Here is a 24,385-nt window from a genome sequence, read left to right as displayed (position 1 = left end):
ATCATAATTATTTTTGAAGTTTTTTTCCCCTTCAAAACACGAGCCGGAGTGCATATTGCGTTGACAATAAATTCGAAGATTCTCATTTAAATAAATGTCTGTTAAGTCATCTATTCATCTATCACTGAAGAAGGTACAATGGGTCTATTGCCCACTGATTCAAATATTGAAATATTTACAGTATTCCCAGCTTGGTGTCTGGCGCAATGAGTCATTGGTCTGGCGTGACATATCCAGGAAAAAAATGAATTATAGTTTTTCTCCAATGTATACACACACACGTAAGCACGCACGCACACACGCACACAATTTAGCTCATGTTTTAACAACAGGTCTCCAAGGAGAATGAGGGAGAATGAGATTTAATGCTGCAGACTGCTAAACGACCAGCACAGTTTCATAGTTTTTACTAAATAAGGACTGACATCTTAAGGATTGCCACTTTATCTAAACAACGCCCAGTTATCACAGTATCGTACAATTGGAAAATAGGCTGTTAAACAGTGGTACATTCCCACTAGGCCATCTTCCGGCGTAATTTCCACGGTGCAGCTTCCTTTGCAAACCAGAGAGAGCAGCAGAGGTTTCGTCCTCCAGTTAACAGCTACCATGGCGTCAACCGAGATAGCAAGGCAAGCGGTGAGTAGCCGACTTTACTCAGGATGCCATTGTCACTATCGACACATACTTCTTGAAATGTATTTGCTATCCTCATTAATGTCAAATATATCATTTTAGCGTTACGTAAGTAAGTCAGGCCCAGGGCTGCTCCGTCATAGCTTTCTGTAAACATCTTAATTTCAGTATTTTCATGTTCGTAAGCTAACGCCTGCAGATTTACTGTGCTGATAATGCTAGCTAAAACTACATTTCAAACGAAATGCGTCTTTGTGGTATGAAATATTTTAAATACAGTGTAGTAGACTGTGTATTAGCTCACGATAAACCGATAATAGAGCCATCGGTAGGCCATTCATTCTGAACGCCCCCATTTCAGCACAGCTACGGTGCTCATTTCCGTTATGTTGTTTCATGTAAATCCCGTTAACTTTCAGTCGGGCGTTGTCTAATGTTAATAGAAAATATGGACACAACCGATTCTAGCCGGTTATAGACATTTAGAACCCGGAATTTGACAAGCTTGTGTAAAGTTTGTATGGTTTTTGTATAGGGTGGTAAAGGAAGCCACTACACCCAGAAAGAGTGCTCAGAATAGCAAGGTTTTGCAGTTTGATATCCCTTTGCGGCTCAATGAATGAAAACCCGCTGTGTGTAACTTGGCTGTGAGTGTCTTGAAAAGCAGGAATGGTTTCAGGAATGTTGCACTTGCAGCTGAAGAGGAAAGGCTGTTTGTCCAGTCACATTACCCCCAGTTTTCCAAATACTCCCTCAGCTGTTTAAACCCAATTTCAACTATCCAAATAATCCACAACTGTCCAGTACCGTCAGCTTGACCAGTTATTTTAAATTGACGGAATGTTTTCCTCCACATTGGAAAGCAGCACTGTGTTATGTTAAGCCACATAATGGCTGGTTGGCTGAGGTTTAGCTGGTTGAGAGCTCTTGCTTCGCCATATAATCTAAATTCTTTGCTGCACCTCATAATAAACGAGAAACGAGATTTGCAGAGATGGGATACTCACAAGCAGCCACATGCACCCACACACATGTAACACCAGTGCTTTTACACATTGGTGTTTTGTGTCACTCTGGTCCAGAGACAGACTGTGTACAAACAATGTAAAAGTAGAGTGTAGGGAAGTGCAACCGGCCAAAAAGTCAGAGTGACACCACAGAAACACAGTGCTGGCTATTTTAAATGAAGTCTTATTTTGTCATTATTGTCATTTCAAAACTATCAGCTTTACAATGTTATATTTCTTGTCAAAGCTCTTTGTTGTTTTTACAATTATCTTGATATGAACAGCAATACCTTTCCATATATGTACATTGTGGTTTGTAACTGTCTCGTCTGCGGGAAGAAACTTACAGCTCAGGAAACAGGAAGTGAGCAACAGTGCACCTCTGAAGCATTCTCTGAAGTCGGTCTCAAAGACTAACATGATCAGAGATGGTGGAAAGTTTGTTAATTCAAGTGTACTGTAATTTGGAAATGTAATGATTAGTCACCTAATGACCACAATCATTGAGATGTAGTAATTGCAGAGTGTTAGAGAGAAGCCTCTGCATGTTTACAGGCGTGAGAGCAGAGTGCCTTAATAAGGCAAATCAATGCATATAGTGGTCAGTGATTGATAGTTATTTAACTGATGTTTTATGTTTATTTCTTGTGTTTTTAGGGTGAAGGTGCTCGTGCTGTCCCTCTGGCAGGCCATGTCGGCTTCGACAGCATGCCTGACCAGCTGGTCAACAAGTCCGTCAACCACGGATTCTGCTTCAACATCCTCTGTGTTGGTGAGTATGTCATGCATGAAAATGCTTCCCCCTCTTCCTGCCCTTTGCTGCATGTCATTCCCCTTCTCTCTCCCCTTTCATGTCTTCATCTGTCCTGTGGAATTAAAGGCCTAAAATGCCCCCAAAAAATAATCTTTAAAAAAAAAGAAAGAAAAGTTTGCCTGTGCATCCGATTGTATATTGACAAAACAAGTCACTTCAGCTTCATTATGTGCTAGGATTATTCACTCACTTTCACTCAGTTGCCAGTTTATAAGGTGCACCCAGCTAAAGTTTATGAAATCTAATACAACAATTCCGCAAAAAAACCTCAAGCTTTATGGAGGATGAAGTTCACTTTGCGTTGAAGCTGTTTTAGAGAGGTGCTGATTCAACTTAATGGTCCTTTTAAAGGCTATAGTTTGTGTTGCTGTTTTATCACTCATTAACACTGAGAGGTGTCTCTAATATTTTTCCACTACAGTTGTATCAATGAGTGCTGGCTAGAACTTAAGATGTTTCGGTTTTTGGCAATGTTGCATTACTGCCTGCCACACACAGTCAAACCATTTTTGCTATATGGAATCATGTTGCCTCAGGGGCAAATAAATCCCAAATAATCACCAAACGGCAATGAAAATGAGTAACCAATTCGTTGGCAATGTTTTCTTTCTCTGCCTTTGGTTTGTTTTTCCCAGTACATCTTCTAATTTTAGTACTATATACAGAGAGGAAGACATGACCCATACTTTAAGCTTTGAATTCTTGACGGATATTTTATAGAAAATGTTTCTGATGGCGATGCTCCAGTTTCTAATATTTTACTAACAATTAAAGACCAGTAGCGAATGTTGACAATTTCTATTTTTGTAATACCTTGTATGTTATCTATGTTTGTGATATGTTAGAGGTCTACTACAACGTGTGTCTATATTTCAAAGATTTTGAAGAAAGGGAATGCATAGTGGCCATTTTTAGTGGCATGGTTTTGACTCGCCTCCCAGCTGAAAACTACTTAGTGGATACACTGAGTCCCTTTATATTTGTGTAGGAGTGAAAAGGGGAAAAGGCCAATAACATTGTAACATTAGCACATCAAGAATATGGAAGCAAACATGATGCAGAAGACTAACAACAGTCTTTGTTGCAAACTGTAAATGCTGTGACTCACAAGTGCAGCATTTTAACGTACAAACATTACTTGAGGAAAAGTCATGTAATCTTTGTGTTGTTTTTAATTTGGTTGTGGCCTAAAATTCCAAAGAGGGAATCAAAAGTGTGGAGTTGATTGTTTCCATTGGGCGAAAAGATGACAAGATGACATTTGTGCATAGTGTTATTATTATGCTATTTAGGATTTCAGGAGGTTTGAATGCAACCCTTTCCAGTTTGTCCCTCCATTTCTGCAAACAAGATGCCAAATTGCCTTCAGCATGAGAGACTTACTTTGGATTCTGAGGAAAAGATGAGACGTGTAACATACAGAGATATCCTAAAAATGGGCTAACATGCTTCGACTGTAGGTCAGGCTGTGATGAATAAAAATAGAATTTCTTACAGAGGGAGCTCTGCATCTGAGTCATCACAGCCTCTAACAGTGAATGGATGTCAAAATACATCAGCAAATAAGCAGCAACTTCTGCTGTTTTTGTGACTGTAAGCATTTGAAAATGATATATTTAGTTTGGAGCATCTTCAAAATGTCACATTTAATCTACGCTCACTTCATTAGACACTATTTTAGGCTTCCATTAAATAGGTGGTCAATACAAGTGTCTGATGAGCTTGATCAATAGGTTTATCAGAAGCTGACCAAATAGAAAGGGTCAGTATAATCAGTGTTCTGCTGGTTTAAGTATCCAGGATGAAATGATAGACATTTCCATATAAGTCAAGGTAAAGAGGATAGTTTATAGTTTTATATTTTACTTATGCCCACTGTATTTTAAGGAAGAACATTTATTTATTTACGATACATTATTCATTCACAAAGAAAATTGGTGTCCTTAAAGATTGGATTTTTCCTCATTTTTTTAATTAAGCCATTAAGATCAATTTCCTAAAGATGATTTTTTTATTCCTCTTTTCAGTCAACTTTAGCATGGGTGTCCTAATTTGTTCACATGACTGTATAAGCATATCAAGAGAATTAAAAAGTAAGACTGGTGGGACTGGGAACAGCAAGGATTGCGGGTGGATTACGTGTATAGAGCAACGGCTTATACATTGTCCCATACTAGCAGCCTAAAATCTCATATTTTATCTGCTTTTATATTTTTAACTGTTTTTAACTGCTCTTAAACGTTTAATTTCTTATACTGCACTGTTTTTAATTTTTTAATTGTTTTTATGTAAAGCAATTTCAGTTGCCCTGTTGCTGAAATGTGCTATACAAATAAAGCTGCCTTGCCTTATAGTGAAGGAAACCAAGATCAAGGTTTGTAGGATCCCAGTAACATGATGAATTTTCTCTGTGTTGTCTAGGCGAGACAGGTCTGGGGAAGTCCACCCTCATGGACACGTTGTTCAACACCAAGTTCGAGGGTGAGCCCACCCAGCACAACCAGCCGGGAGTCACGCTCAAGTCCAACACCTATGAGCTCCAGGAGAGTAACGTGCGCCTTAAACTCACCGTCGTCAACACCGTGGGCTTCGGGGACCAAATCAATAAAGAAGACAGGTAAAGCGGTCTGGCAACTGTCACGTCTTTTAAGAGAGAAACTGGTTTCTTTTACAAAGTTCTTGTTTTACTGACCGGCTCTATCTTTGTGAGCAATAGTAGAAATCCACACTTTGATGGTGCACACAGTATTCCTGACATTCAATGACTCTGTGAGAGCACTGAGCCTTTTGGGAGCTCAGGTTTTGATTCAGTCCTGATCCTGAATGAAACCATACCCGTAGGATGTGGAACCGAGTCTCAGACAGTTTCACAGTATTGACTTTTACAAACAGAAATCAGATGTAGGTGCTTTCTTTCTTTTTCTGGTGTTAAACAGGTTTTAGCCACTGTAGACCACTGTATTTCATCAAACATAAAATATGAAGCTTGCCATCCACAACTTAATTGCTAACTCTGCTCCTGAGGTCAGTTTAGGCCGAGATGTCATGTGAGCTCCAACTCTCTAAGCTCTCTATAATGGGAGGGCTGCGGTTGTTTCCGAGTTTTACGCTTTGTTCAGTATCAAATTGCAAATCGTAGAGGAAATAACATGGACATAATTTTACATGAGTGCATAGTCATGGGAACTGCTACTGGCAGAGTATCCTCCGGTACAAGCTGTGTGTTCCTCTGTGTTTGTGTCTGGTCGTGTCAGCTGGAAGGGTAAAGCTTCCTGTTGTCCTCAATGTATCACCTCAAACATATTTTTGTCCCTTTTCTGTAGTTTGTATCTTTTTCTGTTTTGCAAGTAATGTTTAAATAATTATCCAATTAGTCTGATTGAAAATGAAACTCAATTGACTCTCTTACTTGGATAATTGGCAAACAGTATAGCATGTTAATAGTAAATATTACTTGTAACAAGTAACAACATATATGGGCTGCTATTAAGAACAAGAAATGTATGACTGTCTGCTAAAATTTACACTTTGCAGTGGCTTTTTTCAGTGGTTTAGTTTAAGTGATATTTTTCACTGGTGACTGATGACCAACTGAACACAAATACCTCGTAAAAACAGTGGCCACATAATATTTCCCAACTCTAGGAGTTGATGAGGGTCCAGTAAATGCTTCATTAAACAATTACAAGGCGCACAATGGATAACGAGGGTATAGGGCCCATATGAGGCCACATGTGAAGGAGCATTTGAAAGGGGTCAGTGTGTCTATTTCCAACTAGTGTTCACCTTTTCATATACTGTAGGTGTGAAACATAATGTATTATTTAGTAGTCAGGACAGGTGCTGATAAAGCATTGTATTCAAAGAAAAAGGATATGCTCAAATTACTTCCCTGTTTCTCCCTTTTCTGACAGCTACAAGTCTATCGTGGAGTTCATTGATGCCCAGTTTGAAGCATATCTACAAGAGGAGCTGAAAATCAAGCGCACGCTACACAGCTACCACGACACCCGCATCCACGCATGCCTCTATTTCATCGCTCCAACAGGACACTCGCTCAAATCCCTGGACTTGGTTACCATGAAGAAACTTGACAGCAAGGTGAACTTCACTTAATCACACTATTATCATCAGCCAGAAGCCATTTTTATGTCTCAAAGTTTCCAGTAGAATTAGTTTTTGTTGTTTGTTGAAGCTGGGGGATAATTTATTCCCACAATTTAGACCCACTTTCCTTTAATTCCAGTTAGGGTTTAATAATGGCTCCTTTTTAATATAAAATCATCATACAGTTTATTTGCAATTGTGCAAGATTCACAAATTGAATAGCCATGCTGTCTGTATTTTTATTTTTTAACATTAAGGGAATTGGACCGTTGCACTGCAGCCGAATAATGTTAAAAAAAATAACTATTATAATGCTTACGGACATTATAATGCATACGGAGATAGACTTACTGTAGCATGTTACAGATATAATGTAGGTAAATTATTTGGCACTGCATTGTTGTTTGCAGCATTTGATTTATCTACTCTAGTCATGGGTCATAAACCTTTTCTAGGCCATCTGCCTGCATGCAAATTGGCTCTGGTCTTGTTACTGCGTCGGTGTAGGTCAGCTGTGTAATGCAGTCGGCTCAGTGACTGCAGCCTCGTTTTTTTGTGAGGGCCGTTCCACAGTAGCTTATTTGCATGGACCTCCTGGCTTTTGTACAAAGAGTCGGCTCAGTGTTTGCCAAAGCAGCTGTGCCCTCTGGCAACTAAGTGCTCACCACAGCGTGATCCAGAGCAGAGCCTCCTCTGTTTATACATTCACCTGGGTGGGGGATTGGGATTGTGTAGGTGACAGGGCTCGTAGAAAGTAGTTGTGTGGAAGGGAAAAGTGAAATTTTTTTTCATCACAGCCAGTTTTAAGGGCATAAATAAGAATGACCCAGTGATTGTAAGGGCCATAAAAGAAATGGTTAAATGTGTCTTTTATTCGGTTACTAAACCTGAATGTTGTACAGTTGGAGCTACTATTTCTAAAATACCAGAATTATTTGATTTGCAATGTGTTTAATCTTTGGTCCTTTTTAAAAATACATCAACTCTTTTCCAAATTCGGACTACATAAATGGTGGTGAGTTAAGGCAACACTAGAGAACTTTTCCTGCTTCGGTCCCCCTACAGGTTGGAAGCAGAATTGTCCATTACATTACATTACTCTGAACACCGAAGCGACGCCGACTTGAACGTACGTTCTGTGCGTGCGCAAGACGTAGTACGTCTCCATAACAGCAGGCGGCGCTAATCTGTATTGTCGCCCAAAAAATTAACCGGCAGCTGATTGGACGAACGCATCATGTGGGTCTGGCTTCTCCCGGATTTTACAACCGGGCATAATGGCGGCTTCGTTCGGAATACGTTTTCATATTTTACGAAGATTGTTCACCGAAACGTGTTTCTGAAAACATTTTAAGCGAGAAATAGGCCGTGCAGTTGCTGAATCTGTCTTCATTTCAGATCGACAAAGGCCAGTTTAAAAGAGTTTTGTCAGATTTTGAGAGGCGTTAGTCAGGCTCGTCCCGCTCGTCATTTCCGGGTTAGCGCTCCACCAATCAGATTGGCCATTGAGTCCGACTGCCCGCCTTCCGATTCAACATGTCAAATCGGCCCAAATGAAGGCCGACGGCCCCTCCAACGGACGACGGCACGGAACACACCGAACAGCCTCGAGTCACCGACCTCGCCAGACTCTCCGACGGCTGATAATCGAGTTGGTGTGTCAGGGCCTTAAGTTGCCTCTGACAGACCGCTGGTATTTAGCTAAATATCCGAAAGCATTGTCTTCACCATGTCATTGTGACAGCCTACGTTAACTCTCTCCACAATTTTTAACTGCAGGTCAATATTATTCCAATTGTTGCCAAGTCGGACGCCATCTCCAAGAGCGAGCTGGCCAAGTTCAAAATCAAAATCACCAGTGAGCTGGTCAGCAACGGAGTGCAGATCTATCAGTTCCCCACTGACGACGAGTCTGTGGCAGAGATCAACTCCACCATGAACGTAAGGCTCACAACCAACTTTCTATCTACATCACATGCTTTTACACAGTTACTTAGTTCTTATCATACCCCTTTCACACCAATGACCAGGGTTGTCTGATCAGGGTTCAACCCTTCTTTTAGAAATTCATTCCAGGCTAGTCAACATGGGTTTATCCCTGGTCATGACAGTTCAGAAATGACCTGGGTCACAACCCAGGAGCAATGCATAACAGTTACCTTAAGTGCTAGAAATGGGCGGGGCTTTACACGTCATATTCAGTGAACAGCTAACTTGTCACATACTCCAGTCCAGTTGTCTACCACAAGAACTAATGTTTTGTAGCTACTTGAATCTGTCATTGTACATTAGGGAGAGAGAAATAAAGCGTATCTTATGATTGTTTTAAGAAGAGGGAAGAACATTTCTCTTTGTTTTGATATCATTAATAATAAAGTTGGGTTTAGCTGTTGGCCTCACAACTCCTTTTAAAAAAAGACAGAGAGAACAAAAAGAGATTTGCTCTACCCAGCAGCCGCACTGAACTGCAAGCTGGAGGCGTGTGTCTGTAAGAGCGGCGGTGCCGAGAGAATTAAATTGAACCTATTTGCTAGGCTTTGCCTGTAAAACTCCACTAACGCTCTCGAAAGGTTGACTCGCAGAGTCAACTTTGGAGAGTGAACATCCGGGCACTCTCTGCCAGCGGACTGCATAGGGAAGGAATTGAACTGCTCTGCTGTTGTTAAAGCTGCTTGTGAAAACCCAACTTAAAGCACAGTGAGACGAAAATCGATGTCATTGTTTTTTCAAAGTGTGCAGCGACCTGTGACTACTGCCCCACTCTCATTTCTAACCAATCACATAATTTGTCCCGCCCCGGCTGTTAGCGACCCAGGTCGTGCGCAATTTACATTGAAATCACCCCTAGTCATACCCTGATCCAACCCACCTCGCGACCAGGTTGCGAAGCGGAGTAGATTGTGGAGGGTTAACCCATTCAAACACGCAGTCTACCTTGGTATAACCCTGGTTGAGCCCTGGGTGTGAAAGGGTTATTAGAGATGATGTGGAAGATCATGTTGGTCACACTGAATCGTCCTTCTAATCCTAAGGAAGTACAGCACAGTACTACATTTTTCTTGCTGGTAAGTTTTAACATAAATTCTGTTATGCGTTACCGGCATAAACGACATGTGATGTAGAACAGACCGTGTCTGATCAGGCTGTCAGGAAGCCGCCCCAAGTAGGGAGGAGTGTGTTCAGAGCAGTACAGTCAGCCAGCTCACTCTGCAGGAAGCCTGCAGTGTGGGAAAGGGCCTGTGTTTACTGACAGATGAGCCAAGGCTCACTAGCTGTTTATGAGGTCTGACCTGTGGCAATGCCTTAACTCTCCCTAACTGATTGTGTTAGACCGCTGTCTGACCACCACTCTGTTCTTTTTTTAAAGATTGTTTTTATTGACAACATATGACAAAACAAAATATAATAATCATCACCCAAAATACAAACGAAACAAACAAGCACACGCACACACACACAATGGGGAAGAGGTACAAGTATGCCCAATTCATCTTAACCCCAAGCCGAAGAAACCAAAACCCCAAAATGTAGTATGCATAAAAAAACAAAGACCAGCATAGACTAAGAACATAAGAACATGCATTAATAAAAGTAGAATCAAATTGGGTCCAGATATTGCAAAAAGGGACCCAAGGATTCTTCCCATTTATGCTGCTGTTTTGAGTACTTGAATCTGCAGTTTCTCCAGGTGGATCACTGAAACCAGTTCATGTATTTGATGTTTTCCACCACTGTTCTGATAACCAGTCATACATCCACCTGTCAGAGCTGTTTCTTGGTGTCAAACTGCTCTTAATGGTCAGGTTAGGTAATGAAAATAACACGTTTCTCCGACAACACAAGTGATGTTAAGCTGCTTAGGAATGTATCCTTTGCGACGAGACAAAACCGTTTTAGAACGTTGCAGGGAAAAGTTGCAGCGGTCTGAACTGGCCCATCTCAGCTCGACTAAAGCCAGCTGATGGCGTCGCCTGCGACTCAGCTGGTCAAGTCGCCAGTGGCTGGTTTTTTATGCCAGTATACCAACTTTGCGTTCCCCTCTGCTCCACAGAGCCATTTGCCATTTGCCGTGGTGGGGAGCACAGAGGAAGTGAAGATTGGGAACAAGATGGTGAAGGCCCGGCAGTACCCCTGGGGGACGGTGCAGGGTAAGCCTAGGTCACATCCTGCACAGGAAATGAGAGCATGCTCCCTCTCGTCAGAGCTGCTGCAGCTACTCCCTCCCCCCATATTCCTCCTCGGCTCCAACAGCTGCTGCAAACATATCAATGTTGATAACCTGTGTTATATAACCTCATTTAGCTTCAGCACCCTCTCTGCCATGACGCTATATATTAGAGCTGCAGCAGCTCTTAGCTCTCACAGATTTAGGAATGTCATGTTTCATTTGATTTGTTATTGACTTACTTGATCAATCCATAACAGAGTGGGTGTAATGTATTATAGATAGATTACACTGATCTGCTGTGTGTGTGTGTGTATGTGTGTATGTGTGTCTGTCTGTCTGACTGTCTGTCTGTCTGTCTGTCTGTCTGTCTGTCTGTCCTGGGAGAAGCAACAACCATGGAATGGTTGGCATTTTTTTCTTGATGAATTATAGCTTTGATTATCAAAATAGTTGCCGATCAATATTATGCCAATAGACTAATGAAATAGCTGTTGCAGCTCTGTTTTTGTAATCAAATTTGGTTTTAAAATGTATTATTGCCTATGAGGTTAATTTGAATTTTAGCATTGATTTTAGGGTGTCAACATTCACATCCAAAGATCTGTGTAAAAATTGTAGCTCTTTTTACATAACCCCCCTGAGGGTAAATAGGGCTACAATTTCTACACTGTTTACCCAATATGGACATAAACACCTTCAAACATCCCCAAAGCTGAAAGTCAGCACTTTAACCTCACAGTCATTGTTTTGTTTGAAATACACTGTGTTGGATTACAGCCAAAACAATGAAAAACATATTACTGTCCTAATGCTTACTAGCTTCACTGTATAATATTTCTGTGCGGAGGCTTTATCTGACATCGGCTCTGTTTACCACAGAGGGTGTGCGTGCATGTGCACTCACATGATGTCTGTGGGAGTGTGGTGCTCAGTTGAGTAACAAAATCCATAGGTCACAGGACATGAACACTCTTCTGTTCTGACTGGGTCTGTGAAATACACTATTCTGTTGTGACTGGGTCTGTGAAATACTCTCCAAGTTATAATACATTATTTTCTGTAAATAAATGTAAACGTTAATTGATGCTAGTGTTTATTTGTTTCTGCCACTGTACACTTATTGCAAATGACATAATCCATCATGAATATGGTGCCATCTGATGTGTTGAGTAAAACATTCATGTGTCACTATGTGTGTCTCGCACAGTTGAAAATGAGAATCACTGTGACTTCGTCAAGCTGCGAGAAATGCTGATCAGAGTGAACATGGAGGACCTGCGAGAGCAGACTCACACGCGTCATTATGAGCTCTATCGCCGCTGCAAACTGGAGGAGATGGGCTTTAAAGACACAGACCCTGACAGCAAGCCCTTCAGGTAGTAGACTGGAGACTGCTCTCATACTGCTGGATTTGTGATTTTATTATATCATTTTGCTCTCCTCCTGCATTGTTTTTTTTTCTATGCTGCTCTCTATTTTATTTAGCATTTTTCTGCATCCCATTTACCATTGAAACCTTTTTATTCTTTTGCTAGACACCAGTTTGTGTCTGCATCTGGTGTGTTGTACAGTGCATAGTTCAGTGTAATGTTTTTGATCATTTTTATTTAAATTTTCCTGTGCCAGTCTTCAGGAAACGTATGAAGCTAAGAGGAATGAGTTCATGGGTGAGCTGCAGAAGAAAGAAGAAGAAATGAGGCAAATGTTTGTCCAAAGAGTCAAAGAGAAGGAGGCTGAGCTCAAAGAAGCAGAGAAAGAGGTACAGTCATTAAACTCGGATCCTGCACCATATAGAAATATGATGCGCATTGCTTGTTTAAGGAAGTTTCTGCTCTCGTCTAAAATGACACAAAGCATCGTTTCTTATGTCACCACCACATAGCTGCACGAGAAGTTTGACCGTCTGAAGAAGCTCCACCAGGACGAGAAAAAGAAACTGGAGGACAAGAAGAAGTCCCTGGACGACGAGCTCAACATGTTCAAACAGAAAAAGACTGCTGCAGAGCTTTTGCAGAACCAAGCCCAGCAGGCAGGGGGCTCCACCACACTCAAGAGGGACAAAGAGAGGAAAAAGTAAGTATTGTTCTCTTCCTCCTGTGCCTTCCTTACGTCTATCCTTACATCTGCAGGTGCAGGAGACCAACTCCAGTTGTATACGGATTTAAAAAGTCTGGATACTGTGAAGCTGGGAGCAACAAGGCCACTTATTATTACAATGACATTTCAGGATGTTAATCATTTGCCAAATGTTGTGCATTAGACTCTGCTGCTTGCAAGCAACATATGTAGCTGTATCCTGATAAAAATGCAAACTCGTTGAGCATTCATTCCTCTTTGTGCACATGTGTGCTGCAGACAGAGCTTACATTTTCCTCTGTCCCACTAATATCATCAAGCTCTTAGTGGTTTCTCTGTCAACACTCGTTGATTATCTGCCTGATATTTGTGTAATTGAATGCGTATATTAGTTAAAGGCTCTGGCTAAGCCTCTGCTCTTTATTTCTGAGAGACAGATGAATGCTCCAGTTTACCCTCCATATAATAACAGAGAGCACTAAATTCCATGCTGACCAGAATTCATCATTTATCACCAATGTGGAAAATTAAGAGAAGCAGAGAGGGGGAGTGACTGGTGACGATGACTCGCTGTCCTCATCTAAATAGTTGAAAAGTTGCCAACTGTCCGAAATCATCATGATGAACTGAAATACTCTGAACACATTTGTAAATAACTTTATTGCAACTCTGTTAACAACCATTGGACAGTTCCATTAACTTGAAAGGAAGCTGATAAATGAAATACTTTTTTAAAGATCACCGTTTATAATTGTTTCAGTGGAAACTATTTGACAGTTTTCCTCACAGTGGCCACTCCTCTGGTTTTAAGGACTCTACAGTAGAACTCAAATTTCCATATTTGTTTTTCCTGGTATATCTGACATTAATTGTGTTGTTCTTTCCAACAGTTTATATCCATAGTTTCATCAAATCATGAGCGTATGAGACTGTTTCCCAAATGTTTCTTGCTTAGAGGCAGTTCTTTGAAGCCATATGTGTTCATGACGGTTAAAGTGTGCTGTTGACATTGTTGTTAGTCCCTTCATGTTGGTAATCAACTCCTGGTTTTCTGTTGAAGCTGATGTGATGCCGTGCCTGTTAGAAAAGGAAGAAGACATTTGCACTGAGAAGGTTTTTGTTGCTTTATTTTCTTCCCTTTTTAATCTTTTTTTCTTCACAGCCACTTCTTCTCTTTATAAGCTCTGTCTGGAAAGTTTTTCCTCCAAAAAGGGGCCGCTGTGCAACTTTAGCTTTGTCTGTGGATCACTAATTAAAACCGACTAGAGAGGTCTAAGTGTAAACAAGGGTTATCTGTCAGTGTTTTCTTCAGTTCCTGGACGACACAGTAATTGATTACTGCTTGTTGTGTAGATGTGAATCTGTCCTGTGAGTGCATGTGTCACCTATGTTGCATCCTTAATGTTTTCCAGTTAACTCCTCCCACACTTTCTGCATGCTGCATGGGGCATCTTTTCTGGTAAGACACCACCGACAATCTAAAAATATAAATGAGGTATCAAACTTTTAACAAATGACATGTACATGAATAAAGAATTACTATTACTGTAAAATGCAAGTCAGAAATAAATCGTTACCCAAATCAGAATTTAAGAAAACAATTTAGAGGAACTGGACACTGGATTAAAGGTCCTAAAACTGGCAATGTTTCAACACCACTGAGTGTTTGGAGATTGAATCCATTCTCCCGATACTCTCCATCTTTTTCCTTCATTGACTCTGACATCCTGCACCTGGCCTAAATAGAGACCAGGCTGTGCACACCTTTCTGCATCTCCACATTATAATTTATCCTTAATCAAATGAACCTTTGAAAGCCGTTAAAACTAGTATTTAAATTCTAATGCATTTGAATGTCTTCCGATGTGATAAATGGGAACAGCAATTCACATATTTGAGTGTTGCAGGCCTACAGTATATCATTGGTAACATCTGTGTCAGTCGTATCCTTGAGCTCGCAGTGTTTACCGTCCTTGTGCCAGCTTCTAAATCAACCAGTTTATTAGCTCCTCACACACCCATTTGATATACTGCCCCATCTGCCTCCCTAAATCCACAACAGTCTCTTTTTTTTGTGGCTCTCCGAAGTCTGTCCCTACCCGGCCCTGCAATCACACAAAGAGCCATTCAAAGCTGAACTGAGACTAACTGGTCACACCAGAGCAGCAGAACAGCCTCAGGGCCCATCTCTGTTTGTAGAGATGACATGTTTTGTTGATCTCACAGCCATATGACGACCCCCTCTGCCTCCCTTCCCTACTTGAGTGGATACAAAAGCCAAATCCACAGAGAGAGATGTTGTGGAGACTCAACCACTCGGGAGGGTAGAAGTGAACGAAGACATCTGTCTCACAATCTGTAAACTCCTCAAGCAGCTCAGGACTGTTGAAATAGATGAAAACAAGCTGCTGTTTGATGAGGTAGACTATTAGACACATTGTTTAACGCTCAAGGGCACACCAAACCCCCAAAAAGCATTTATTTTTCTGATTGCAAGAAATAGATTACTGTACTTTCACTCTAACCTCTGTACACTCAAACCTTTTGAGTTGCCTTGAAAGCACGATCTCCTTTAAAGGCTATCCGGTCACTAATGTTGATGTGATGTCACACATGTGTAACAGTGTGTGTCGTGATGATGTTTTAACTCAAAAGAAAGCAATAACAGCCCTTCTCTCTCATTTCCAGCTTAGGATTCCTGTAGAAAAAGTGCTTCCTTGTGGCCATCCTGCTGTGAATGAGTTTCCACCCCATCATCCTTTTTACAGTACCCCTTACCCACCCTCACCCAACCCCCATAATTCAACCCTCCACAAGCCCCCCTGCTCTCTGGAAGACGCTGGGCATTGCTGTCAGTTTGACATCACTTTTTTTTGCTGAATGATGCTTGTATATTATATGGTTTGTACAAGCAATTATTCGGCTTGCCTTTTTATACAAATTAATGCATTCCATGTTTGTTTTATATTAAGTGATTAATTGCATGATGGAGTGAGCTTTTTTTTTTTTTTTTAAATATTAACATACATGACTACTGTTGTGATGGGCAGAAATGTGTTGAGGGTAAAGTGAAACATGCATCAGATGCTGGCACCTGAGTATGTATGTATTCAAATATCTGCAGTAGATTACAGAGAAGAAAGAATTCAGATAGTTGAGGACTAATGTGAGGATGGGTTAAGTTAATGATCTAGCTTCAGATTAAAGGACAGTGATGAATACATTGCGTTTCCTGTGACAGCTTCACAATAAAGACCACCCTGTGTTTTGCCAGTTGAACACTTTTAAAGTGAAGCCGCAGCAGTGGGAAAGTAGCTGTAACTTAATACAGCTCTGATCCAGCTGTAAGAGGGTGAACAGTAAACCGTAAAATTGATATCAATATGATAAAATTACAGTAATGCTGGATTACATGCATGCATCTTTTCCTGGTGAGTGAGTGTAAGGGCAAAATGAATCAACGTTGGGAATGGCAGACCCCGCCACTAACAATGTAGACTATAATTACAGAATGTAAAAACATTCAATGACCGCTACAGACCATAACTAATATCAACAAGGGGATTTGATTTCATGATATTCACTGATTATTACCTCAACCCTATAGACTTACAATAAGAATTGAATTTGAGACTTTTTTTTGGTATTTATGTCGCTTTGCTGATGCTGTTTCACTTTAGTCAGATGCATGAGTAGTTAGCCTAATCTCTTTGACACTTCTCCCATACCTCATTCATTGTCATGCGTAATGTGCATACTTGTATTAGCTTTCACATTTGCACTTTTTTTTTATACACAAATGTGATGTTTTTAAGTACATATTAATGTTGTCAGTGCAATTGTAACTTTCTTTTTATTTTATTTACTATCGAGGCACATTTCAAAGTCATCATGATGTCCTGCAGGGACCAGTGTTTGTATCAGTGTTACACATAAAATAAATATTCTCTCAAAAGAAAATAAAGGCCAATTTTCACCAAATATTACAACTGTGGCCATAATCATTGTGTATGACACATTTTGCTGTAAATTAGGAGACTAGATGAAAGTTTTAACTCCACATGAGGTAATTGGGTATGCTTGATTTTCATGATGAAGCATCTCAGTTGATTGATTACTTGGAGCCATTAATGACAGTCAATGAATGTTGATGCCAATAAGTGTTACTTTGATGACCTGATCAGTTATTCCTTCTTTTTTCACCAGAAGGTTGCTTGAATTTTCTAATGAAAGAGAAAATTGTTTAGTATTCAAGACATTGCTGCATAACAAACACTTTCCAGATTGATACCACGGTCAAATTACATCAAGAGAAAGAGCCATTCCCTCCTCCTAATCCTCAGCTCATTGGTCTGTGTGGTTTCACTTTCCTTTGCAGTAATCCCTGGCTCTGCACTGAGTAGGTCCTCAGCCCTCAAGCTTTGCTAAGGGACCAGCTTTTGTGGGTACTGAGTACCTCAAATGTGACCGGAGGCTTTGTGGACCCCATCCTTCAGGGTTTCTTAATCATTACCTGCTCTGCTATAATATTGATTCATGTGTATCTGTGTTTCACTGAAGCTCTAACCTCACCCTCTGCATTCTAATTCTAGCTTTTTGTTTGCCTCTGCTTATGTTTATATGTGCACTGTTTTGTTTTAGTTTTTTGCTGTGACTAACCCCTTTTTCACTTGATGGAGATTATATGCGCACTTGTTCATTTATTGTCATTTGGATTACACTTGGATAGTTACTAAAAAATATTTCTCACATAAATGAACCACAGACAAGATGACAACCAATGTGGTTATGGTTTCAATCAAGTCACAGTTTAAAAAGCATGCAGCATCATCAGTGGGCACATTATAATCTTGTGATTTTATGCTTAATGTGTTGTTTGAACAACTATGATCCCAGGGATTTTACCACCTAACTTTGTATTTATGATAATCAAACCTTTATCTATTTTCTACCTGATATCAGATGCACTCCTAAATCTCAAGCTTGACTCGTGTTTTTTGTAAGTGTTTCTGCTTTGCCACTACTCTAACCGCTGGCTTTCTCTCTTTGTCTCTTTAGCTTCTTTTAATCTGTCTTGACCACCTGAAGAGGGGATTGCAGCTTCAGCAAGAACTTAGCACCCTTTACCTCTTCCTGTTTTTCTCGCTGTATCCACCCTTTTTTATTCTCCCCCATTGCATCTCCTTTTGTTGAATATGGCCTTATGTGGACTCGCATGGTATTTCTGACCACCTAGTGAAGCTCTACACCCATGCAGGTTGGGAACCGAGCACAGTTTATTATGTCTTAATGTATATAAAGAGACTCTTGAAGTTAATCGAAGTCATCAGCTGGGGTTCACACACATTTACAGAACTAATAGATGAAATCATTATTTGATCTTCACTGGAAACAAAATTGCAATGACCTGCACTATGCACTCATATTTTCAATAGGATTCTTAATACAAAGTGCACATTAAGATAAAACGCTACTGAAACATCAAGGCTTGCTGATTAAAAACAAACTCATGAAGCCCTTAATGCACTGTGTAATGTGTTATGAATATAATGAGTAGTCATGTTTTCTTAAATCTAGTTCAGTTTGAAATGAAAATCTCCTGATTCCTACATAAGAATTACATTAAAGTCATACTCATGCAAAAGCCAAAGCAATATTTCTACTTAGCACTTCATTTGATTTGACGGTGCCCATGTTTACATCTAACTGTTGAATACCATCAAGGTCGCATGTAATGGAATTTTATTACACATTGTGCTTTAATATTCACCAGCCTATTCTATATTTTTTGCATGCATCTTTTTATTTAATTACCGCTGTTATCTTTGACCTGCTTGTTTTTATTCCTAATAATGCCAATTTTGCCGTCTATTTTGAATTCATTGCTGTTTTCTTCAAATGGTGCATATTATTAATGTATATTTGCTCTGTCCTATGATTTTAGCTTCCTATTTTGCCAAATAGTAGTATAAGATGGAGTTGAACTGAATCCCAGATAGGAGTATTAAACAGGATACTCGTGCATTTGTATAATTTATAAGGATATATTTTGTGTATTGAAGTGGAGACTTGTTGTTTATTACCTATGACCTTTTGACGTGGCTCTGAGTGTAAAGTAACATTTTGGTGTCAGAAAATGACATACATTTTTCTAGTATCAGTCATCACCTCTTGTAGTCAAAAACTCTCCCACACTACAAATAATTAAATATTTTACTTTAGTTTGATTCCATTGATGTACATTTTCAATAAAAAAAATGTGATCCAAACATATTAAGCTTTGTCTTTTATTAACAGTGTTGTAGGTTTATGGGGACAATGACACTTCAGTTTTGGTGGGCTGTAAAACTGCTGATATGACCATAATCACTTAAAATAGCCTGAGTATGAAAACTGAGACATGTTCAACAGAGAGATGTGGACAAAATGGCAGCACAGAGTAGTTAGGCTTAATTAATTTACAGCATTCACATATAGCACAAAAAGATATAACATGAGGGGCATACAAGAGAGAGACCTGACTAACATTTCCACATGAAGTTTATCTTGTAAATTATTCTAAGCCTCGGATTCATTGTACAAGTGCAGTGCAATAAAAACACACCCAAAATAATATTCCTTGGCTTATTATTAAACATGATGGGGACAAAATGCAGGACAAAAAATTATAATGTCACAGTTTAGATAGCATATGGCGGAATGTAATAAAGTAGCCTACTCAAGTACTGTACCTAATTACAATTAGTACATATTAAAAGTATTTAAAAATGAATGTGCAATAATTAACTACTAGCAATAAACAGTATATGGCAATAATAGGTTACCATGATGCAAACTAAGGTAGGTAAAATGACTAAATGGGCTTCACACTATGTTAATACAGCATCACTGTGAATAGATAATGTGTTGACAACAAGTGTTGGACAATACTTCTTAATACTCTGTGTACTGCTCTTGTGTGACTACTCTGTTTTAGTGAAACTCTGCAGTGACTAACATACTGTATCTCAACTGAATAACATGCATATTTCTGCTGTTCACTTCAGTTTGTGAACCACATGTACACATTAATGACGTGAAGTGACAGCAGCAGCCCAATGTGCTTGAACCATAGGCTTGAACTGTTCGGCGGCAAAGCATTGTGGGTCGGTGACAGACGCCATGATTTTCTTGACTTGAGCTGGACCAGAAAATGGATGCTTCCTGCTAGTTAGTTGAATGGGTAGCTCCATGAGGTTTTTGGGCAGCATTTTAAACCACCTGTCTCGGATATTACACTTAAAGGATACAAGCCTACATGTCCGTTTCCTTTAAATACAAGCTGAATCTGACATAAAACTATATAAGCAGGTTGTTGCTACTAAAGTGGAGCTGGGTTAGCTAGAAGCTAGCACTAGCTAGCTGGCTAATGCTAGCTAGCAGTCACCACCGGGTTGCCAATGTTAGTTAGTTAGCTAGCTAGCTAAAAGAGGCTAGCACGAAAATAATATCTGGCTGATCATACAAATAAATGCACTGTCACTTAGTTGGCTGAAGGACAGATATATAAATCGGACCAAAGGCTGCACCTTAAGGTAGGAATATGACACGGCTAACTAGTCGCACATTTAAATGTTGATAAATGTTTTTTAAACATGTTCGCTTGTGAGAAATGCACCCTGTCGGCCTACTGCGTCACTTTGTCAGGGCCGTGCGTTGGTACGAAATGCAGCTGTTTGTTTCCGTTAACATCATATACTACATTTATAGTTGTGCAATATATTGTCCAGGCACATTGTTTTTGTGTTCATTCACTGCATGCTGCTGGCAGGTGGTGTTTGTTTTACAGGGAATGTTTGAGTCCCTATAGGCAGCATGGAGTATTAGCTCAGTATGGTCAGTGTTTGTATATTTCATCTATTCATGTTAAGTCCAACTCACATCTCTGGCCTCAATAACAGGTATGGCCTGGATTTGATTTGGACGGCGCTGGTGATGGCAGAAGGGACAGACACTGGCGAAATGCCCTCCTTTGACCCAAGTCCAAGTTCTGAAGCAAAAAAGAGACCGACTTCTTCTGATGGCAGTGAGTGTTAATCTGGGTTGTGTAGTCTGTGTTTGTGTTCAAAATTTTCCATTCCCATGTTGTTAGCTACTGTTTGTGTTTCACTGTTAAATTGTTATATCCAAATATGCCCAAATATATGTTTTATATACTGTTGAAGCTACTTAGGCATGAAAAGTTCATTAATTGAGCAAAAAGGCTGATTTGGGGCAATCCAAACTGCATAGCCCGACACATAATCATGTCTCTGTAAGTAGGGATGGCAAGTGCTGTTTACGAATTACTATCATTGCCCCTTTGACAGTTTTCATCTATTTCAGAAACTTAACCATTAAGTCCTGCACAACATCCTATTTGAAGAAATGAATGAAATCACACATACAAGCCAGTTTCATGGGACTTTTACATTAACCTTGTTGTGCCCTTCTGAGATGATAAGTTATTAATTCAAGTAAATCAGGCATCCTTTTTGGTTTTCTAACTATTTACCCATTGTCATGTTATTGCAGGAGACGAGCCCATGAGGAAAATGCCTGTGTCAAAATTTGGTTCCAGGCCTCGATTCGAGCCTGTACACTTTGTCAGTGGTGGAAGCAGCGGAGGAACTGGTGCTGATGAGAAGGAGAACGAAAAGGAGCGCAGGAGGAGTGAGTCGTACGGTGCAAGACAGTGGGATTCTGAACACTCATCCTACAGCGGCACCAGCAGAGCGCAGGGCTCCTCCTCCCTGAGGCCTGCTTTTGACAGAGTGCCATCGCACAGTTCGGACTCTTGGGGTTCCCATAGAGATAGAGACCGAGATACTTTTTCAGGTAGTACAAGTGGGTTGGGGTATGGAGGACGTGGGTCCACTTCAAACTTTATGGCAAAAACACAGCAGGACTACTCAGCCAAGTATGAAGCCCACTCCTCTCGAACTCTGGATTCTTATTCACATCCCCACAGATACAATGGATACGGGGGAGGGAGCAGATCAGGAGGCTGGGATTCGGGACGTCAGGGTTTGGGGTTCAGTCATCAGGACCGGCCGTCATCAAGCAGGCCATTCAGCAGAGTCTACAACAGCCCAGGCAGGAGCAGTCCCAGTCCCACCACTTCTCAGTCGGGCTTCTCCTTGCAGCCTATTGCTATATCTCAGCCAATATTAGATGAGAAGCAAAGGCTGATTTCCTGTGTAGCGTCTGCATTGGCTGTTGCTTTCAGGGACCCCGTGTTCATGACTGGAAGTGAATCGCCAAACTATAATTTCATGTTGAGCCGCAGTATTCAGGCCTGCAAGACTAATCCTGAGTATATATATGTCAACCTGAAGGACATTCCTCAGGCTGACCTACCGAAGAACAGGAAAGTACCAACAGACGGTTACGCCTGTGAACTGAGATGTCAGGGTGTGTATCTTGCTACCGGATACTCTGGTAGTAAAAATGGAGCGAGGGACCGGGCCTCTGAGCAGGCTGTAAAACTCTTCCTGAAAACAGTTGAGGTTCGTGTTGTGCAACGCAAATACAGACACTCGTTAGTCAGTGACATAGTTGTGTGCCAGATGCATAGCCCAACCCCAAGCTTTTTACCTGCACTCCGAAACCCAGATGATAAACCGACACCCAGCTCTAAGGGCCAATACGAGCCTGATAAACGTAAGCACTGGACAGAGTTTGTAGTTATGGACAACGCTCATGACGCCATTTGCATACTCAACAATTCTGCGGCTTTTAATCGCATGAAGATAGACTATAAGTTTGAGTTGCTCCCCAACAACAGTGCTTGGCTGTGCAGTGTTTTCCTGCAGGATGAGCTTGTGGCACAGGCAACAGGTACCAAAAAGAGCTCAAAGCATGCAGCTGCTGAAGACGCAGTGAGGAAACTTCGCATGAATCAGGCACAACGACAGCAGCAGCAGCTGCAGCAACAACAGCAGCAACTACAACAACAACAACAACAACACCAGCTACAACAACAGCAACAACAACAGTCACAATACTCCAGAGGAAATAATCTGCCAGATTCTGGTGGACGCTTTGGGCAACAGGTTGGCAAAAAGAAGCATCTGAGCGAGTTGGTCATCCTTGAAAACTCTGACAATGCAATCTGTATTATTAATGACACAGCTCAGTTTAATAAAGTGACTGCTGATTACAAGTTCACAGTTCTGCCTGATCATCGCTGGAGGTGTGAAGTTTACTTGGAAGGACAGTATGTAGCAGCTGGAATTGGGCCTAAGAAAATAGTGAAGCACATTGCAGCAAATGAGGCCTTAGCCACCTTGAGACAGACGCATGCTGTGGTCAAATCCAACCTAAGAAAGGAGGGGAACAGCGACGCCATATCCCGATCCCAGATCCTGGCTCGCTCTGGTGAGGAGGCCATAAGGCAGGAGATTAAGGAAGACAACATCGGAAACCAGCTGCTCCGCAAGATGGGCTGGAAAGGAGGTGGTCTGGGCCGAGATGGGGAAGGCATTGCAGAACCAATCAGAGTGAAGGAACAGTTCTCCAGGGAAGGGTTGGGTATGGACATGGACAAAGCTGGAAACCAGCTCAGCAAACGTGATATTGAGGACATCATTCGTAACTATGCCAGTTCAGACCGTCAGGATGATCTTCGCTTCTCCACTGACCTCACCAACGATGAACGCAAGCAGATCCACCAGATATCTCAGAAATATGGCCTACGGAGCAAGTCGTACGGACAAGGGCGGCAACGGTTCCTTGTTGTCAGTCGCAAAGTACACAAAGACCAGCTCATTGGTCAGCTTTTACAGGAGGGACAGGTGGGACGATATGAACTCGTTAAACCTCAGGCCTCTCACTGATTTGCATGCAGGGCAAAATTTAAAAAATATCATCGGACATCCGCTTGGACTTCAGTACAAATCACACTCAAGTGTAACTTCTCCATTTATACTTGTGTGTAACAAACTTACAATACATTAATAAAAGAGAATCCTTCAGGGATCACCTGTGGTTTCTGCATTCCTTTGCCATGAAATGTACTTTAGCTTTAGCAGGGGATAATTTAGGACAAGTGATTTGTCTTTTTTGGTCTCCTGCCATTCCATGTCTTATTTGTTTCACTTTTGCACAACAAGCTTGTGTTTGGTAATTTGTGAAATCATGTCTTGGTGGTGTTCCGGGTATTTTTATTTAAAAAATGACAAAGTTTTTGTCACTTTTTTTCCCCTGGCTATTTAAGGAACCTGGCAAAATATGCAGCTTTTCACTGCTTGTTTAACACTGTTGACAGTTGTCTCGTGAGAGGCATCAACATCAAACTAGCTAGGTGCATCAGTCTCACTGTAGTTTCTAGCTCTCTACCAGCAATGCCGTTTGCTCTTTTAACACCGGTTTTAACACCGGTCCATCCATAATCAGAAATCTTCACATGGAAACTGTAAGCTGTGATCTTTGTTTAATGTCTGATGTGTTGGTTTATGCGAGTACAGTTAACTTGTCTGCTTGTGTTCACAGCTGTCATGAATGAATAAATTAAAACTGATAATCAGATGGATATTTTTGTACTGAGTTAAAAAGGTA

The 24,385-nt window shown here is 40.8% G+C and overlaps 2 protein-coding genes across 6 annotated transcripts; both read left to right on the top strand.

The window, feature by feature from the left end:
• Nucleotides 1–529: 529 nt before the first annotated feature.
• On the top strand, nt 530–19,077 carry septin6 (septin 6). 5 transcript variants are annotated; one of them, XR_013502584.1, is made up of 12 exons: nt 530–639; nt 2,301–2,415; nt 4,879–5,074; nt 6,372–6,558; nt 8,344–8,505; nt 10,616–10,712; nt 11,940–12,108; nt 12,359–12,491; nt 12,615–12,805; nt 13,869–13,921; nt 14,221–14,267; nt 15,497–16,789. XR_013502584.1 is itself a non-coding variant. In XM_078260275.1 (11 exons), the coding sequence occupies exons 1-10, from the start codon at nt 610–612 to the stop codon at nt 14,222–14,224; spliced, it is 1,284 nt and encodes a 427-aa protein (XP_078116401.1). In that variant the 5' UTR covers nt 530–609; the 3' UTR covers nt 14,225–14,267; nt 15,497–16,789. The 5 variants fall into 5 exon arrangements, 4 of the variants coding, with proteins under 4 accessions (XP_078116401.1, XP_078116403.1, XP_078116400.1 ...); XM_078260275.1 differs by lacking the exon at nt 13,869–13,921; XM_078260277.1 differs by lacking the exon at nt 14,221–14,267.
• An 875-nt stretch (nt 19,078–19,952) lies between these two features.
• nkrf (NFKB repressing factor) lies at nt 19,953–24,359 on the top strand. Its single transcript, XM_078260271.1, has 3 exons — nt 19,953–20,382; nt 20,749–20,873; nt 21,362–24,359. The coding sequence occupies exons 2-3, from the start codon at nt 20,783–20,785 to the stop codon at nt 23,662–23,664; spliced, it is 2,394 nt and encodes a 797-aa protein (XP_078116397.1). The 5' UTR covers nt 19,953–20,382; nt 20,749–20,782; the 3' UTR covers nt 23,665–24,359.
• The last annotated feature ends 26 nt before the right edge of the window (nt 24,360–24,385 follow it).

The sequence above is a fragment of the Sander vitreus genome, chromosome 10, assembly GCF_031162955.1.
Source record: "Sander vitreus isolate 19-12246 chromosome 10, sanVit1, whole genome shotgun sequence".
NCBI lineage: Eukaryota > Metazoa > Chordata > Actinopteri > Perciformes > Percidae > Sander > Sander vitreus.
Note: the sequence above shows the minus strand (reverse complement) of the source record. Positions and strands in the feature narration are given on the sequence as shown.

What these genes read in the sequence shown, in the direction of transcription:
- septin6 (XM_078260273.1), top strand. Translation starts at nt 610, where the DNA reads ATGGCGTCAACCGAGATAGCAAGGCAAGCG. An exon ending in CCGAGATAGCAAGGCAAGCG is followed by an intron (nt 640 to 2,300) that starts GTGAGTAGCCGA and finishes TTGTGTTTTTAG; the next exon opens with GGTGAAGGTGCTCGTGCTGT. An exon ending in TCAAAGAAGCAGAGAAAGAG is followed by an intron (nt 12,492 to 12,614) that starts GTACAGTCATTA and finishes ACCACCACATAG; the next exon opens with CTGCACGAGAAGTTTGACCG.
- nkrf (XM_078260271.1), top strand. Translation starts at nt 20,783, where the DNA reads ATGGCAGAAGGGACAGACACTGGCGAAATGCCCTCCTTTGACCCAAGT. An exon ending in ACCGACTTCTTCTGATGGCA is followed by an intron (nt 20,874 to 21,361) that starts GTGAGTGTTAAT and finishes ATGTTATTGCAG; the next exon opens with GAGACGAGCCCATGAGGAAA.